The 18,403-nt window shown below is 40.9% G+C and overlaps 1 protein-coding gene across 4 annotated transcripts in view; it reads left to right on the plus strand.

The window, feature by feature from the left end:
* Nucleotides 1-18,403, plus strand: part of LRRC7 (leucine rich repeat containing 7) — a 582,114-nt gene that overhangs the window by 404,276 nt on the left and 159,435 nt on the right. For all 4 annotated transcript variants that reach the window (XM_072649824.1, XM_072649823.1, XM_072649821.1 and 1 more), the window contains exons 9-10: nucleotides 10,826-10,900; nucleotides 18,046-18,190. In XM_072649824.1, the coding sequence (XP_072505925.1) occupies nucleotides 10,826-10,900; nucleotides 18,046-18,190 (220 nt within the window). The remainder of the gene's footprint in view (nucleotides 1-10,825; nucleotides 10,901-18,045; nucleotides 18,191-18,403) is intronic.

Below are 18,403 nucleotides of genomic sequence, written 5' to 3' on the forward strand. Positions count from 1 at the left end.
GAGGGTGGGAAGGCTTGGTCTACACCAGACAATGAGCAAGCACCATCAGGATCAGACCAGGGTTCAGATTCTACACCTGTTGCTCTTTCCTAGATCTCCCCATCACCCACAAAATGAAATCATTTTTATGTCAATTTTTATATTTCCACTATGGTCATTTTCATTGCTACTTTGTTACAAAACTGAGACCTCAAGCCCAAGACATTTATTTCTTTTCAGCTGACCCAACTAAGTATGGTAAAGTGGCACCTCCTGTGGAGTCAGGAGCATTGGGTTCAAATTCTACCTCAGAGGATTACTATTTGTGTGACTTTGGGCAAGTCATTTTCCATCTTAGCTTTGTCAGCTTTAAAATAGGGGGCAAGACCTTCAGCGTCCCTTACAGCTCTAGATATGTGAGCCTATGAAACTATGCCTCTGTGACAACTGAACTTCTGAGGTTCCCCAACCCCAAAATGGAGAACGTGGTTTGATTATGAAAAGCTTGACCCCAGGCAGAGCAGTGCACAGAGTGTTGGAGTCAGTAAGCCCTAAGTTCAAGTCCTGCCTAAGATATTTACTTAGCTGTGTGATGTTGAGCTCACTGTTTCCTCATCTGTAAAGTGGGGATAAAAATAACTCCTAGATCACAAGGCTGTTGTGAAGCTCAAATAACTTAACATGTGTAAAGAGCTATAAAAATACTAGCTAACATCATCATGGCTATTATCATTATCACATTTTTAACTTGGCTATTGAGACTCTGGGTCCCCAGAGTCAGCTGACATTTAGGAGGTTTCTACATTAATTTAAAACCTTAGACTAGGTGGTAGATTAACTAAGCAGTTCTTGACTCTGTTCCACTTTTGACGGATTATGTGCCCCTGGAAGGATCACACCTAGGGAGATTTGAAGTATTGCACATGTTTCAGCAGGTGCCCACCAACTCTTGGCAATCCTGTAGGCACCAGGCAGCACCCTAACACTCCAGAGCACAGGTAAGTTTAACACAGGGCTGACAAAAGGAGAACATCCAGAGAAGGTCACCCTTAACTATGAGGTCCTTTAGCCCATAACATGTGAGGTAAACTGAGGCAACTGGAGCTGTTCAGTGGGGAGAGGACAGGAATTGGCCTTGTTTTCTTTGGTCCAAAGGAGAGAACCAGCAGCAATGAGGGAGGCGAAGGAGGTTGCCAAGAAGTCAGTTTAGCTGTTCTTCAAGGAAAACTCCTCAACCACTAGTGTTGTCCAGACGTTGAAAGGACTAGAGAGCAGGGGTAGCTTCCCATTCCTAGGTGACTAACTCTAAATTCAAGAAAAAGCATAAGGACGAGTTGCCAGATGGGTTAAAATGGAGACTACCTTAAGGTACAGGTTGGACTCCGTGGTCACTGAGATCCCTCCAGTTTGAAAATTCCATTTTTTTTGTGCTCAAGTTCCCACACCAATGGAGTCACAGACCTTTGACTTGCTAACATGTTCTAAGAGTCATCGTGTCTATCACACCACACACACACACACACACACACACACACACACACGCACACACACACACACACACACACACACGCACACACACGCACACACACACACACACACACACACACACACACACACACACACACATGGGGCCTCAGCCTCCTGATCTGTCCTTCCTAAATGAACTGGGTATGGTCAACTCTAAATATACCACTTCTATTTTCTTGTCCAATGTTTTGTATACGGAAACATAACTAACAACTCTGACTGGCAGCTGGAGAAAGGTCCCAGTAAGTGGACTCAGAAAGACTCTTCCTTAGAAACAAGCCCCTGTAGGAGGGTAGCCCCCAGAATAATCTAAGGCCTTTGTTAGAAAGGGGTGTTGATGGAGGGTGGAGGTAGCACCATTATTATGCCAAGGAAGCAGGGAGTCATGACATAGGGCAAGGGAGAGATCATACCCCCAGATATCGGGCATGTTGGGGCAGTGCATCAGAACACTGAACCTGGAATCAGGAAAACCTGAATTCAAATTCAGTATCCAACGTTTACTGGCTATGTGACTTAGGGTAAGTCCCTTAACTCTGCCTCAGTTTCCTCAACTATAAAATACTCATGTTAATAGCACCTATCTCCCAGGTTATGAGAATCAAATCCGATAATACTATAAATGTTTAGCATAGCTCCTGGAACATAGTAGGCACATATTAGGTACTTGTTTTTTTCTTCCTTGCTTTCTTCCTTCTTTTCCACTTTCCCTTCCTTCTTTCCCTCCCTTCCTCCTTTCCTTCTGTTCTTCCTTCCTTCCTACCTTCCTTGTCACCACATGGTTTTTACAGTTCTGCATTAATCTCATAACTCCAGGGCTAAACTCTTTGTACGTTGTAAAGTGACAATTTATTCTAATAAAAACAACCTGAGCTCCCACTCATTTTTCACACACAACTCCTATTTAAATAATGATCCTTGTGCAAAAACAATAATAACAAAAACCTCTGACCTTATATACTTCCCTAAATGAAAGAAAACACAATGATATGAAATTCGCTCAATAGAATTGATGAGAAGAAATATTAATTAAAAGATCATCTAATCCAACCTGCTTGATTTATTAGATGACATCGAGGCCCAAGAAGGGCAAGGCAGCCCAGTGGAGAGAGAGCTAAGTTTGTGTTCAGAAAATTCATGTTCAAATCCAGTCTCTGCCACCTACAACCTAGGGCAGGTCTCTTAACCTCTCTGGACCACAGATGCATCATCTCTCAAATATGGCCTCCAAGTAGGCTCTAAATCTGGGATGATCCTACAAAGCCTGTGTGGGGCCTATGAAGTGACTTAACAAAACCCACACAGGTCTTGACTGTCAGAGAAAAGACTACTCCTTCCCCTTCCTCTTTCCACCGATGGCACTGTCCAAGCTTTTGATCATTCAGCCAGAAACAGTTTTAGTAATTTACCATTGATAGCTAGCCTGTAACTAGTAAACATGGTAGCCAGCCTGGTTGGAGACATTGGAATGACAGAGAGCACCAAGATACATCTACTGCTCCTCATCTTCCACTGAGTGAACTTAAGTATCCATGTTCTCCCATCAGTCTGTGTGAAAAAGCATCTGTTAGTGTGATAAGAACAAAGGAGAAACCAGTTATCAGGAGCTTCTAATTATCTCACTTCGTTTATAATCTGTAAGCATTGTGAAGCACTTACTATGTGCTGATGTGTGATACAGGGTGGATGCTCCCTCAGACTCTAGGAGTAATCCTGTGGGACTGTACTTCTGAAACTACAGCTCATGAGTCTACACCAATGTATTTCCCTTCAATAATCAGACAGTAGACCAAACTGACTCTTGGCATAGACATTTTCTCAAATGTTTTTAGCAGAACAGTAGTTACAAAACTTTCTCCCATAAAACTGAGCTGTACTCTCCTACAAATATACACAGCATTTCCATTGGAACACCTTCTATAAGAGAGAAACGTGTAGGATACAAGAGGTAGCTGGCAGCACAGTGGATAGAGTGCTGATCCTGAAATCAGGAAGACGTTCAAATCCAGCCTCAGACGCTTATTAGTTGTGTGACCCTGGGCAAGTCACTTAACCTCTAAGTGACTCAGTCTTATCAGCTGTAAAATGGGAATTATAATAATAGCACCTATCCCCCTGGGTTGTTATGAGGAAAAAAATGAGATAATAGTTGTAAAAAAGCACTTAGCACAATCCCTGGTAGGCACTATATAAATGCGATTTCCTTTTCTCTTCTTTCATTCCCTATAAGTACAAGTGTGGCAACTTATAGCTCCTGGTAATGCAAGACTCTACTTTGTAGAGTCCTCACAAAGTGCTACTAAAAGTCTACTATATTGGTCTCACCCTTCGCAGGTTAGGGTGTTTTTTTCTGGGTGGGCTGCATGGTTGCTTACCCAGACTTGCTCCTCAAGGGGATAGCTCTCTTTGATGCTGCCAAGCAGTCCTGTTCCTCAAATTTATTTCTTAGTTCAAGTGAGGATTAACTTGTCTCTCTGGTTCCATGTCTGTCTAGAATGTGTACCTCTGTTCCCCAGGATACCTACTTCAGAGTGACATGACCCATATAGGGGGTTGGGAATCAGGGAAGAGAGAACGCTCTTATCACTCCCCAATAGTGATTCCTTCCCAGGAACCTGGTTCTTCCTCCATGTCTTGCAAGAACTCTCTCCAAATTCCCAGGGATTGGTAATTTAAAATACTCATGGGCTTGATAGGTCTATTTGATCAGTCAACCTCTGTTCTTCTCTTCTTATTTTAATCAGAAAATGTCATTTTTGTCCCAAAAAGAAGCCAGGACATAGACTTATTTCCACAGGCAGGTCACCAACTCATCACTATATTGTGATTACATTCTGTGCTTTCTGGGCTCCTCCATTGGTGGCAGATTCAGTTCCCTACCAATAGAGGACAAAACTGTGTGTTGAACTCTTCACAGATGAGTGTAACCGAAGGTGCCATTGTTGTGTTTCCTGTGGCTCTTGTTGCTAACTACAAGTAAATAACATTTCCATAGCATTCCATTTTATGACTCCAGCACTGCTATGGTGCTGTGATCTCTCTGATGGGGACATACCCTCTGCTAGGGCCAATAAAAACCCACCCACGTCTGCCATCCTGTGCATCACTACTCCGTGGGAGACTGACCCAATATGTTGGAAGATTTGTGATGCATTCCTTGACATTTCAGGCATTTTACAACCATTGTGAATAACCATAATAATGATAATAGCTTGTATTATTACAGTACTTTAAGATGTGAAAAATATTTTACATACATTATATACTCACAACATCTCTTTGAGACAAGTGCTATTATGATCCCCATTTTACACATCTGAAGCATTAAAATGCAGCATCCATTAGTCAATAAGCATTTGTTAAGCGTACCTTATGTGCCAAGAACAGCACTAAACACTAGAAATACAAAATAGGGCAGAAGTTAGTCCCTGCCCTCAAGGAGCTCACAGTCTAATGAAGGAAACAAAAAGCAAATAAAATGTACAAATAAGCTCTATACAGGATAAATAGAAAATAATCAACAAAGTGAAGGCACTGGAATTAAAGATTGGGAAAGGGTTCCTGCAGGAAGCGGGAATTTAAACAGGACTTAAAGGAAGTCAGAGAAACCAGGAGGCAGAGATGAGGAGGAAAGCATTCTAGGCACAGGGACAGACAAAGAAAATGCCCAGAGTCAAGATGGATGTGGAGATGGATTGTCCTGTTCATGTAATAGCAAAGTGGTCAATGTCTCCAAATTGACACGGGAGCCTGGGGGTCTGGAAAGAAGGTGTTGCTCTCTATAGACATAGGGAAATTTGGAAGTGGGGAGGATTTAGAGAGAAAGGGGAGGAGTTCTGTTTGGGACATGATAAGTTTAAGATGTCTACTGGGCCAGTTTGTGATGTCTGAGAGGCAGTTGGAGATGTGAGATTAGAGATCAGCAGAGAGGTTAGGGGAGGAGAGGTAGATCTAAGAATCATCATCACCGCAAAGATGATAATTAAATCTGTGGGAGCTGATGAGATCACCAAATGAAGCAGTATGGAGAGAGAAGAGGGTCCAAGATAGAATCCTGTGGGACACCTATGGTTAGAGGGTTTGAACCTGGAGGAGGATCCAGAAAAAGAGATAGGAAGTATAGGACGAAAACCAGGAGAGAGTAGTGTTCTGAAAACACAGAGAGAATCAAGGAGGACAGAGTGATAAACAGGGTCAGAGGCTTACGGGTCAAGACTAATGAGGATCTGAGAAAGTGTCAAAGACTTGGCAATTAAGAGATCAGCAGTCTCTTTGGAGAGAGTAAACTCGGTGGAATGAGGAGGCCAGAAGTAGAATTGTAGGAAGCTGAGAAAGCGAGAGGAAAGTGGAGGTACCTACTGTATGTAGATAGCCTTCTTTAAAGAGTGTAACCGGAAGTGCCTGGGAGATTTAGGACCAAAGGAAATGGGGATAGAAAGATCAAATGAGGGTCGTTTGAGGATGGGGAGATGTGAGCATGTCGATGGGCAGTAGGAAAGGAGCCAATAAGACTCTGGAGAGGTTAAGTGACTTTCCCAGGATCATTCAGCTAATACATACAGCTAGTAAATGCTAGAGATGGGATTTAAACCCAAGTATTTCTAAGTCCAGCCTCTATGCCAGAGGGAATGAGGGAGGAAACATTTCAGAGCAGTTAATACCTGAATTAAAACTAGGAAAAATAAATCCCCTACAAAATGAAAACTGACTTGGTCCTTTAGGGGCTAACCTTTGCAGCTCTAACAAAATTAGCTCAGCAAAGGAGACAGGGTTTATAGTCACATTTAACAGAAGAGTTCGAAGAAAACAAGCAGGATTTCCGTTAATGGAAAAACAGTTCCCCAGTTCTGCCCTTCACAAAGAGTTTTAACTTGTCCGGCAGAAATTCATGGACTTTACCAGTTACTATAACCAAAAGGCTGGTGATTCTCAGATTGTCCTGTGGAACAAGAACTCTGATGAGGGAAGGGGGGCTGAAAAGGAGACACTGATTACGTTTTAACAGAGGTGTTAGAAGTCCCTTCTGAGCATTCTCGTTACTGTAAAGGGCACCCTCATCCTCCCAGTCCCCCAGGTTCGCAACAGTCACCTCGAAATCCTCACTGCCTCTCACTGCTGATATCCAAATTGTTGCCAAGGCCTGTCAATTTCACTTTTATAGCACTCACCCGAATACCGCCCCTTTCTCTCCTCTGACTCTGCCCCCACCCTGGGGCAGACCCTCATCGCCTCACACCTGGACTTCTGCAACAGCTGCTGGGGGTCCTCCTGCCTCAATCTCTCCCCTCTCCAATCAGCCACTAAAGTGATTCCCCTACTCAATAAAGTACAGACATTCAAAGAAGCTGGATGAGCTCTGCCCTCGCCCTGCCTTCAGTAGACCTTGGCTTGGTGGGGATGGGGACATCACAGTTTAGGTTTCTTTGCTCCATTGTTTGAGGGATGGTGGGGCTCAGGGAGCTGCCTCTGACACTGGAGCTAGGCACTTGGAGGCGAGCGCATACGCGACCCTGGAGCGCAGGACACCTAGCGGGGTGGGGTGGAACCCTGGCTGGTAGCTAGGGCGTGACCACTAACTGGATTGGGAGGGCTGGGACAGGACCCAGATCTTGCACCATCTGATGCAAGGCCCCAGGGTGAGGGAAAAGGGAGGAAACATGAGAAGATGGGGATGCTGCAGAGCCAGATTTAGAAGAGGAAAGGACTTGAAAGGGCATCGAGGTCAGAGAGGAAACTGAGGCAGAGAAAGCTTCCATGCTTGCCCAGGGTCGTCCCTAGTGTGGGACCTCATAAACTCCTGTGGCAGGGTTTTGGAGTCCATTCCCTACTAGGTGCCTTGAAGGAATGAAGACCCCATAAAGGGGCAGAGGGGATGGTAAAAGGATACATGGTGGGACAGAGGGAATAGTGACCCTAATGGGATGGGGACCCAGGGCGTGAGGGTGGGAGGAGACGAGGGACTGAAATATTGGGGCCTTCGAGGGAGGCCAAGGAATGCAGCGTGTTAAGGACTGTCTTGTAGTCTTGTAGAGGAAAAGCACTTGGTAGGACCAGGCACCTCCACTGATGCCACTTTTGTTCACAACATTTACCATGATTTCATTTATCTGTGCAAATGCACTTCAAATACAAATAATTATAAGCAGATATAATTTTACTTTGAAGTTAAAATTTGCACCTACTACTTCTATTTATGAATAAAAAATAAAGGCACTGCTCAATCGCACAGCCTGGCACTTTAAAGTATTCTTAAATTCCAGTTCTAGTGAAGTATGGTCTGAATGCACACTTGCGAGGTATGGTTCTATGGAAACTCTTTGTTCAGGTGGAGGAAGGCTGGATGGGAAACCTTCCACTTCTGAGATTCTGTGAAATCTCTGCCTGTTGTTTATCACCACCATCATGGCTGATAGCAAATCAACCTGCCTTCACATCTCATGTAACTGCTAAATGTGACATGATTTACTTCTACTTTTCCTCCCCCACTTCTGCCACTTTATTGACCTTTACAGGTTCCCATACTGTTTACTTCCCTGTTGCCTGCTTGCATTTGATAGACTACCATAAATTGTGGTGTGACATGTTTTTCTTATGTTACATTTTCTCTGACACGTGGTATGTGTGTATACACACACAAAAGTGTCACAACTGATTTTCCACACTAGTGGAAGAGAATATTAACACTAATGATACGAAACAGCTAATCCTAAAATCACTTATAGCCTAAGGAAGAAAAGAGTGGTGCAGGCGGAGGAAAAGCAGGGAAGCGTGACGGTACGACTATCTTCAGCCAAAGGTTTCATTTGGAATGTGGAATCAGCCTCTTCTGCTCGGACCCAGAGGGCAAAACTGAGGTCCGTGTATGGAAGTCAAAGGGAAAGCAGATTTGGGCTCAGTATAACTAAGAGCTTCCTTACAATTATATCTGTTCGAAAATACAACTCAACTGTGCCGCCTTTGGGCTCCCCAACATTGTTCAAGAAGAGTCAGGATGATTGAGCGCTTGATTGGTACATTGTAGAGAACTTTCCCTCTCCAGATAAGGGTTGGACTAAATTAGCTCTGTGTGATTACTTGATTATATAATTTTATTGGACATCCACTAGAGATACATATATTTGTAGTTAAGAAGGATTTACCCTTATAAGTGATTTTTTTCTTATGTCAGTATAAAAATTAGTTTCCATCTCCTGGGCCCATACCAAATGTCAGTAATGAGGTCTATGTCAGGTGGCTTGGAGTAGTCAGTTTATTTAGTCAGTGATAATCCATCCAACTGATCTGTTATGATTATTTTGATGAACTATACACTCAGGTGAGGAGACATTTGGAGACTGTGTAGGTGAAAGGTTACCAACACTGACAAAATCAAGGATCCTTTGAAACATTAAAATAACAATATCAGGATTATTAATAATAAGTCAGTATATCAGGGATCTGTGACTTCATGTAACAGAGATCACACTCCTTCTATAACTTAATAGCCATCTGTAATTTATCATTTTAGCTAGCTTCCTAAGACTCAGAGAGCCTTACCAATGAACACACAGCTTGGAAAGTATCAAATGTAGAACGTGACCCAGAACCAAAATGAGATGCTACACCATGCTTCCTCTTAGTTATAACAAAATTTCTTATCCAATCAATTAGCATTTATTCAGGGCCAGGTTCTATGCTAAGCACTGGGCAGTGAATGTCATCAATATATCAGAAGGTCTCTTATGGAGCGCCCCAGTTTTCTCTTAATGGTCCTGTACCATTCAAGGTTTTGTCAGTAAGATGGAGAAAAGTATAGGTACAATGCTTACCGAATATGCAGATAGCCCAGTGGGTTAAGTAGCCAACACAACATACTGGAATATAATCAGAATCCAAGAAGATCTTGACCATCTAGAATGCTGGATCAAATCCAGTTAGGTAAAGGTGACATCTTACACTTGTGCCTAAAAAGTCAAGTTCATAAGTATCAGATAAAAGAAGTGTATCTAAAAAATTTCTGATGCTTTGGGTGTATAGAAAGTTTGATTTGTGTCATAGGGTTAGTGCAGTCAGGAAGGTCCACTCAATCTTGGACTTAACTGAGAAATAAATAGCTTCTAGGACAAAGAATAGAGTGGTCTCACTGCACTCTGTCTGATCAGAGCACATGTGGTATATTGTGTTCATTTCTCAACTGTTTTTTGAGGGAAAGATCTAAAGCCTTGGAATGCTTCCAAAGCAGACAGGATGATGAACATGCTACAGTGTGAAAAGGGTGACAACCAATTTTGAGTTAGTTGATCTGTGAGATCTTAAGAGTCTTTTCCTCTCTCTGTGGCTCATTTTTGTCATCCAGAAAACATCCATTTTATGTCATCATAAAATAATGGGGTCATTCTAGGTGACCTCTGGGGTCCTTTCCAGTTCCAAGTCTGTGTTCCTATGACCCTCAGCCAGATCCCATGACATATGAGCACTACATGAGGAGAATGAGGAAGGAGGGGCTGAAGATGGGTAAAGTTGGTTGCAAAGGCAGTACCATGTAGTTGTATTCAAATATCTGTTACATGGAAGAGAAATCAGACTTTTTCTGTTTAACCTCTGAGGGCAGGCAGAGGAATTGTGAGTGAAAGAGGTAAAGAGACCAGTTTAGGCTTAATAGAAGGAAAATATTCCTAACAGGTGGAGCTATTTGAGTTAAATGGGCTGCTTAAGAGGCAGTAAGTTCCCCCTCACTGAAAGTCTTTAAGCAAAGGTTAAATGACCGTTTGTCAAAGATATTCTTGGGAGGAATCTTGTCCAGCTATGGGTTACATTAAATTGTTAAAGATTCTTTCTCTCCCTGAAATTCTGTTTCTGAATCTAAATGCCTTAATATGTTTAAAGTGGAAAAGAAATGCTATGCACTCAGTGTTTGGTGAATGAACGGAGAGAATTAATCATCTAGTAGATTCCTATGTTGACAATGAATAATTGATCTGACTTTTTTCTTTTTCTTTTTTTTTGGTTTATATTCTTGTATGTTTCCAGGGGAAAGGAACAACTCAGAAAAGCTCCACGTTAACTATAAATGTTTAGGGGCTTGGTGTTACTTATAACCTCTTAAATTGGAAGTTTCTTGGAGAATTCAAGAGCATGGTCTAACACACTCTCCTGTCTTCTTTCAGAAGTGCTTAGATAAACTAAACTGAATAAAATGCACCCAACATCCCACCTTGTTTCTCCTTGTGCCTTTCAAAATAGGTACCAGAGCTGACATCCAGCCACTTCTTTCCTCAGTTAAGTTCTATGGATGTTGTCATAATTTGGTATTAATTAAACTGTCTCTCTTTTTCCCCAGCCTGAGGTTCTGGAACAAATACAAAACTTAAGGGAATTGTGGATGGACAATAATGCACTTCAAACACTTCCTGGGGTATGTAAGTTTATATTATGTAATGCTTTGTAAATATGTTTAAGGGAAATATCATTTATACAACATTATCATTTAAGCATAATAAGTTCCATTTATACAGGGGCTCTAAAATCATTTTTATAAGACGTATTATATCAATGTTTAACTGCAAAAAGTGTTCCATGAATTTAATTTTAGTTCTTTAATCATTCTGTGTATGTGCTTAAAAGTGTATGAATGGTCCGCTCTTTGGGTATCTCGCTTATCTCTACCATTTAATTGATATTGCCTATGTTTCCAAAAGTTGGAAAATGTATTGTTACCAGATGAAAAATAAATAGTCTATATACTCATGAATGGGTATATGATCTAATTTAGGAAATTTTAGGTAATGAATAGCTATGCCTTGGAAATGCCATGGATTTCCTCAGTTCACAAAACTGCCTTAAATTTTAAAGAATTAACCATTATCTTTAAAGCTAATCAGACACTCCATTAATATTTTTGCAGTCTTATCTTAAGAGCAGAATCATTCTTTGCATCCCATCTGTTTCCTTTAGACTCAAAATTTTAAGCCAAAATTTAATTTAAATGATGAAAATCAAAGAAACAGATTCTTCATCATCTTCAAGGGTAACTACTTTCTCCTAAGTGGAAGCTATGGTAACGTAATGAGCGTGGGTCCTATGGCTCTTCCCATGACCTGAGAGAGTTTCAGCCCATGGAGCACACTACCACTCTGGCTTGAAATCCTTTCTTGGTATTTAAGCAAGAGAACATTTCAAGTGGCTAATAGCAACTCTGTAAGCATCATTACCCCTTCAGCATGCTCCAGAGATGGATTCCTGGTCCCTACTTTATGGAATAATGTCAGAAAATTGGTAGGAAGTATAGATAAACCCAAAATCAAATGTATTCTCCTTTTGTGCAATCATAAGCCATATTGAAATGATGAGTCTTGGAATGGGGTAGAGAACTTACTTCTGAAACTCACATTGGTACTAATTCTCCCAGTCATAAGGGGCAAATAGGCATATTTTTACATGTGTAGATTGAATTAGATAGGTATGTAAAGGTGGGTAGACAGATGGATATGTCACAGCATTATCTTCATGAAGTATGTGTACATCAGTGAGTATGTACTGTACTTACTAGAGATAAGAGGTATTCAATAACTGTCATTTGAATAGGCTGTATATTTAGTTCAAGGATTCCTCCACCCTTGCTGTCGTCTGGGGTCATCAGAATATAGCCTATAAGTAGATCACCACAGATTAGAAATGTCCCTCAGCTACCATTTAAGTACAGCTTTTGTGCAAAATTCTGAACAGTTTTAATTTTGCCCCACATAAAGAATGTATGGGGGGAAGATACAAAGAATTCAGAGCAGTTTATAAACAGTCAAGAAAATTCCCCTGCCTCTCCAGCAGTCCCACCTCCCCTCCTTTGCCATCATGGGGCTCAAATTGCCCTAGAAGGGAAGTACATTTGAGGGAGTACATGGGAGCCTTCCCTTCCCAGCAGTATTGATGCAATTCTGTAGACAAAGAGTGATGCCCTGTGATTGGGTCTCTCTTGAAAAGGATGTCAATGTGCTTGGTATTGTTAGGAATTCAGCCCCTCCTTGCCATTAGAGCTGGATAGTCTAGATAACTAAGTAGCAATGGAGACCAAGCTCCAGGTTTCTCCACATAGTCCCTTTTTGCTTCCTTATCTGGGCCTCATGGTTATTCCTCTTCTTTGTAGTGCAAAGGAATTCCTCCTCTTCTCCTCAAAAGCTTGTGTCCAGGTAATTGGGGTGAACTTCTCCTGACAGTTCAGGAACATGGAATGTATTCAGGAAATCCACCTCTCCAGATGTGGCCTTGGAAGTTCTCTGCAAAGCACCACTGTCATCTATGGAGATGAGCATTTTCCCTGAAGGGAGACCTATTTGAACCAGCAGGCTTCCCAGTCCCAGGGACTCACCTCTGTCTTATGGTCCTATCCATGTGGAGTTCTTTTGGTTCTCTCATCTCTCTACCACAACTCTCTGACCCCACTTTGGGGCCCGAGTCTAGGGATATAACTTAGCTCTGAATAGCCACGAACCAAAGAGTCATCCTCAATGAGGTACAAAAGATTCAGTGTCCCCAAGCCAAGGATACTTCTCCTACCCCTCAAGGAGATGTCAGTATTCATCTCGGTATGCTATTCATGGAAAGATCCACTCTTTCCATGAGAAATGTGTCTCCAGAGGTGCAAAAAAGCCCTATCCTTTACTTTATCCTGGTTATCATGCCTCTGTTTACAAATCATCAAAGAAATGTTGACACTCATTCCATGGAGTACATTCACACTTTGCTTAGAGAGATGTCTTTAAAGCCAAAACAAATACCTCATCCCTTAGTCTCATTGAGTTGATCAGGTTACTTCTGGTCAACATTCTCTATATACATTAAGTGTAGGTCTGATCTCACAGATGAGGGTGTTGCATTCAGAAAGGCAGATCCCAACCCATTCGCGTTTTCTCATCCTCTGTGACTTTTGTCCATGCCCCCATCAGTCCTCTACACGGAGTCCAACCAGTGTACTAAAGAAAGGCCTTCTTCTAACTCTTGACACTGCATGGATACAAGTGAACTTCCTCTCCTCTTCCTCCATGACCAGGCCTCCTTCTCTCTGACAATATCTTTGATGTCACAGTTTCTGCTCAATTCTTAGTTCTAATGTTTTGCAACCTATACATGCTCATTCTGTACCTCTCCATAAAGATGAGTGACCCTCAGTCTTAATTCTTTGGAAACTTGTTTCCATGAAGCATAGTCATATAAAATCACCAAAGATATACTGATGTTTAAAATACAGACATTTGTTTCAAGGAGAAGCTTGAAGACGTTAAAAGAACTTGGCAATTTCTCAAAGGTAATCAAGTTCATTACCCAACTTAAATTCTGGGTGCAGTTCTTTATCCATTTGTAGTGACTATCCAATACGTACATATGGATGGACAAGTTCTGTAGGGTGATGATCCATCAAGCTGCATATCATCATTTGAACAATAAGTATTCTTCATTACCCTGGGTTCCCTGGTGTAGACAGGCCAAATACTTTTTAGTGAATGTGTGTCCCATCTAGGAGGCTCTGAAACGTTCTGGACTCAGTGCTAGTGGGACAGTGTCATCTATCAACTGAAGTGTTTGAAAGACTTCACCATTCATAGAGAATTCCTCTTTCATTGGGACTCTGCGCTGGGCATCTTTCATGAGAGTGGCACATGGTAAGCAGACAGTACCCATGGTAGTAATTGGAGGGCCAAAAATCAGAACTATTTCATTATTACTGTTTTCAAGGTATAACTTTAATATATTCATAGGGGACACCTTATAGTAAGAGAGCCCTTACCGTGGCATTCTGTTCTACCAAATCAAAAGTATTTTAATGGTCACCAAACAATAACCATAGAGGAAGGTTATATTGTCTAAACCTTTGAGTCAATTATTTAACTCTCATGACGTAATTCTGATATAGAATATCATTTCCAAAACTTGCATTTTCCCTTCTCCTCAGGCTTTTATTATCAAGTTTACTCTAGATATGTGTGTAGATTATCCGCTTAGATTTTATAAAGATGAAGAAGTAGGACTATAGATTAGTAGCTACTGATAATTTTTAAACTGCTCTTTGGCAGGGGTGTAAAGATAACATTCATGATCATTTCTGAGTGTTTTGTCAACTCTTCTTTCAGATATTTTGAATATCAGCCCCTCCATATCCAAAAAATTGCTTCACTTCTACCATGGCTATCATCTGTGTGTGGTTGGCCTACAGCAGCTGCAATTCTCATCTTTTAGCCCCATTTCTACTTCCCGTGAGGGGCAATGAGTTTATCTAAATGAGATGACTGCATTCTTGATAGAAAAAAATATTTTGTTACAGAAATCTTGAAAAGCCCTTTCCGATTTCCATGTATTTGTAACCCTAACCCTAAATGCTTCCATGCTCTCAGGGATGAGCTGACTTCATTTAGGTCTTTGCCAGGCTTTCTTTCAATTTTGTCCCTCCACTGCCCCTTCGTGTCTTCTGAGAGAATAACTGTTCTTAATATTCCAACATCTTCTTCTATAATATTTTAGAAGCGATTTTGTTTTAAGTCAGTGTTGCTTGTAGCTGAAATATTTCTTGCCTTGGCAGGTAGATCAAGTCTTTGCTGAGTATGGCTTTTTCAGTCTGCTCATTGTGCCAGCTGATGTACATCAATAAAACTTCTTAAGATTTGGTGATGATCTGGGTTGATATTCTTCCTTTCATCCACTTCCCATTTTGTTTTGCATCAACACAATATTTAAGTATGTTTCTGCTGGAGCTGCCTCAAATGGCGTCTCGTTATTTTTGCTCCTTTTTTTAACTGGGTATCTATTTTTACCTTTAATCTAGCAAGTCGGTGTTCTTACTACACAGAAAAGTGATTCATAAACGGCTTTCACATCAGTATCCAGTTGTTTTCTGTCAGAATATAGTCAATTTCATTTTTGATGCTATTTGGTATTGACCGTAGTGAGTATGTCCCAGCCCTTTAGATATAAAAATAAAGTGCTCCCAATATCAAGAAGTATCACAAGACTTTCAGCTTTCTTGTTTCTTACTCTGGAATCATGTTTTCCAACATATTTTTTACTATCTTCCTCCTGCCTTCCTTTGCCTTCTAATCACCAAGTGTTAAATTATGTATGGCTTTAATTTGGAGAGTCTTGCTAAGTTCTTCATAGAATATATTTTACCTTCTCAGGCTCTACCACAGATGTAGGCACACAGCCTGCAGTTATCTTTGTGATTGTTTTTTTTTTTTCAAATCCTCTTAATGAGCATAACAATATGATATGAATGTCCCATGAAATGATTGTCTTTGCTCCCTCAAATGTATGACAAAAGTGTCTTCACTCACTCTTTATCTGCCTTTCCAAGGAAAGCCTGTGAGCCATCCTTCCATTTAGCTAGACCTTCCCATTGTCTTACAGTTACGCTTATAGGGAGAGTTCAGTTCCTCTGATCATTTATGGGTCATTTTACAAGGATTTAATATTGGATCACCATACCAACAGTCAATTAGAGTTTATAAACAGAGGTACAGAGTGAACCTGTGATGCTAATGGCCAAGGAACTCCCAGGTGAGGATTCTCTTCTGGAGTAGTCTTGAGGAAACTAAGAGCACCACCATGCCACCATGAGGCCACAGAATAGGACCTTGGCGAGGCAACTCATATCCACTCATTTATTTGGCTAGAAAGTCTGGTATTTCACACGTACATAGCCTTCTTCAGCAGATGGATTCAGACCCCCACCTTTCACAGGCTTCATTCTCTGATGGACTGTGCTGTGGAATAAGCCTGTTTTGTACTGACTCAGGAAGGTTTATTGGTGAATGAACATTCAAAGAAGTAGATGGTTATCTACTTCATTAAGTGATTAACCTTATTAATTTAGTGTTATGGGACACAGCAAAAAAAAAAAATTATGCTGCACACTTAGGCCGAAATATATTTGCATATTTATTTGGCATTTTATCTATGAATGCTATTGCTTTTTTCTTGTTTAGCATATATTTAATAGATTAGATTCAATTGTTGTTTTTTAATACTCCTGGAAACCTGAGCTGAAGTTATTTTCTTTTTAAAAAACCTTAAACTCAAAATCAAGTAGATAATGGACCATTTAATTAGCTTTCTGACATCTTGCCTCATCTTGGTAGATTACATTATGCTGTGTTCTAAAGATTTGTCAGCTGAGATGTAGTCAAAGTCTGTGCTTTACAATTTTAATTCTCTTTCCAAAAACTCTAAGGCTACACACACACACACACACACACACACACACACACACACACACACACACACACATTTATTGTATTGGTTGATCTCTAAGTCAGTAAATTGCAAAGAAAACAAGGATCTACCTTAGCACTGGAGGCTTCTTTGTCAGAAATTCTCTGTACTTATGAAAGCATAGGTCTGCCCCCCCCAAAACTTGGGTTCTAGAGTCTGTTCTCCCTTCCATTTTCTGCTTCTTATATATATAGATATAGATATAGATATAGATATAGATATAGATGTATGTATATATAGAGAGAGAGATGATAGACAGACAGACAGACAGACAGACAGACAGATAGATAGATAGATAGATAGATAGATAGATAGATAGATAGATAGATAGATAGATGATAGATAGATAGATAGATAAAGATATGTCTTTTCTCATTTCACTTTTCTTATTGGCTTTTCATTTCCAGCTCGCAGGAGTTCTTTCTCTTGCCCCATATATCTAATCCAGGGCTTCCCTACCAACCAATTCAACAAATAATAAAAATAAAAAAAAACTTTATTAAGTGACTGCTGTATGCCAACCATTGAGGTACAAAAGAACAGTTCCTGCCTTCAGTGTCAGTTCTATAGTTCTGCTATAGTCCTTACCCATCTCTGAGAAGAGAGCCATAACGATTGTATCCTCAAGGCCCCTTCTGCCTGTACCTCTGGCTCTTTGGGGAATTTTCAGGTAAGGATTTGGAAGAACCAAACCTAAAAAGGTGGACATACTTGAACCAAGAGAAAGGCCACTGCTGACAAAATGTTTGCAAACAATAAAGACCAAAAGTAGTTTAGCTTAGGACCAGAAGGGACAGTAATCTCGAAGCAGAAAAATCAGCTCACCAGAACATTGGACTCGAGGGAAAATTGTGACTCGAGGGCACAATTCATAAAACGTAAGTAAAAGAACAACTCTGTGGTCCTCAATCATACCTGTTTGCACCACCACGAATGCTGATGGAGACCGTACCCTCTCTTCCAGGCCTGTGACCAGTCAGCAGGCACAGTCACTGGACACAGGGAAGCCAACCAGCCCTGGGGAAGAAGGGTGTTCATTTACTTTGAGGCAGAGCACTCAAAGGAAGTTGCTGTTTCTGCCCTGCTTTATAGCAGAGAATCCAATTTTACTCATCTAAAACAGCAAGATTTATGACTGAGGAAATGGCATGGTTTTTTAACTGGTAATCTTCCTTTTTGCCCAAGAGTCATTTGAAGTATATTTGATTTTTTAAATAAGACCTTTTATAGCAGTATGTATTTATTCCTTGTGAACTTCTTGGAAAAGCTTCTCAACTAACCCTGAGTTTCTGCAATGTCATCAAGTCTATAGGTAAATTAAAGATGTTGGTGTACCTGGATATGTCAAAAAACAGAATCGAAACTGTTGACTTGGACATTTCCGGATGTGAAGCACTCGAAGACCTCTTATTGTCATCCAATATGTTGCAACAACTGCCTGACTCTATAGGTGAGGAAAGAGCATTTGATCAGTGAAATGTTGTCTTCAATTTACTGGCATCTTTTTTATCTTTCCTGGGAGAGGAAGGGATGTGCTATTGGCAAAGAGCACCAAATTCATTTTGAATGAGTAACCAATATACAAAACCTGAGAATTGTTGGAGGGGCAGAGGGGCATCATGGAGGGAACACCAGCCTGGAAAACCCTGGGCTTGGGAGTCTG

This window comes from Notamacropus eugenii, chromosome 2, assembly GCF_028372415.1.
Source record: "Notamacropus eugenii isolate mMacEug1 chromosome 2, mMacEug1.pri_v2, whole genome shotgun sequence".
Classification (NCBI taxonomy): domain Eukaryota; kingdom Metazoa; phylum Chordata; class Mammalia; order Diprotodontia; family Macropodidae; genus Notamacropus; species Notamacropus eugenii.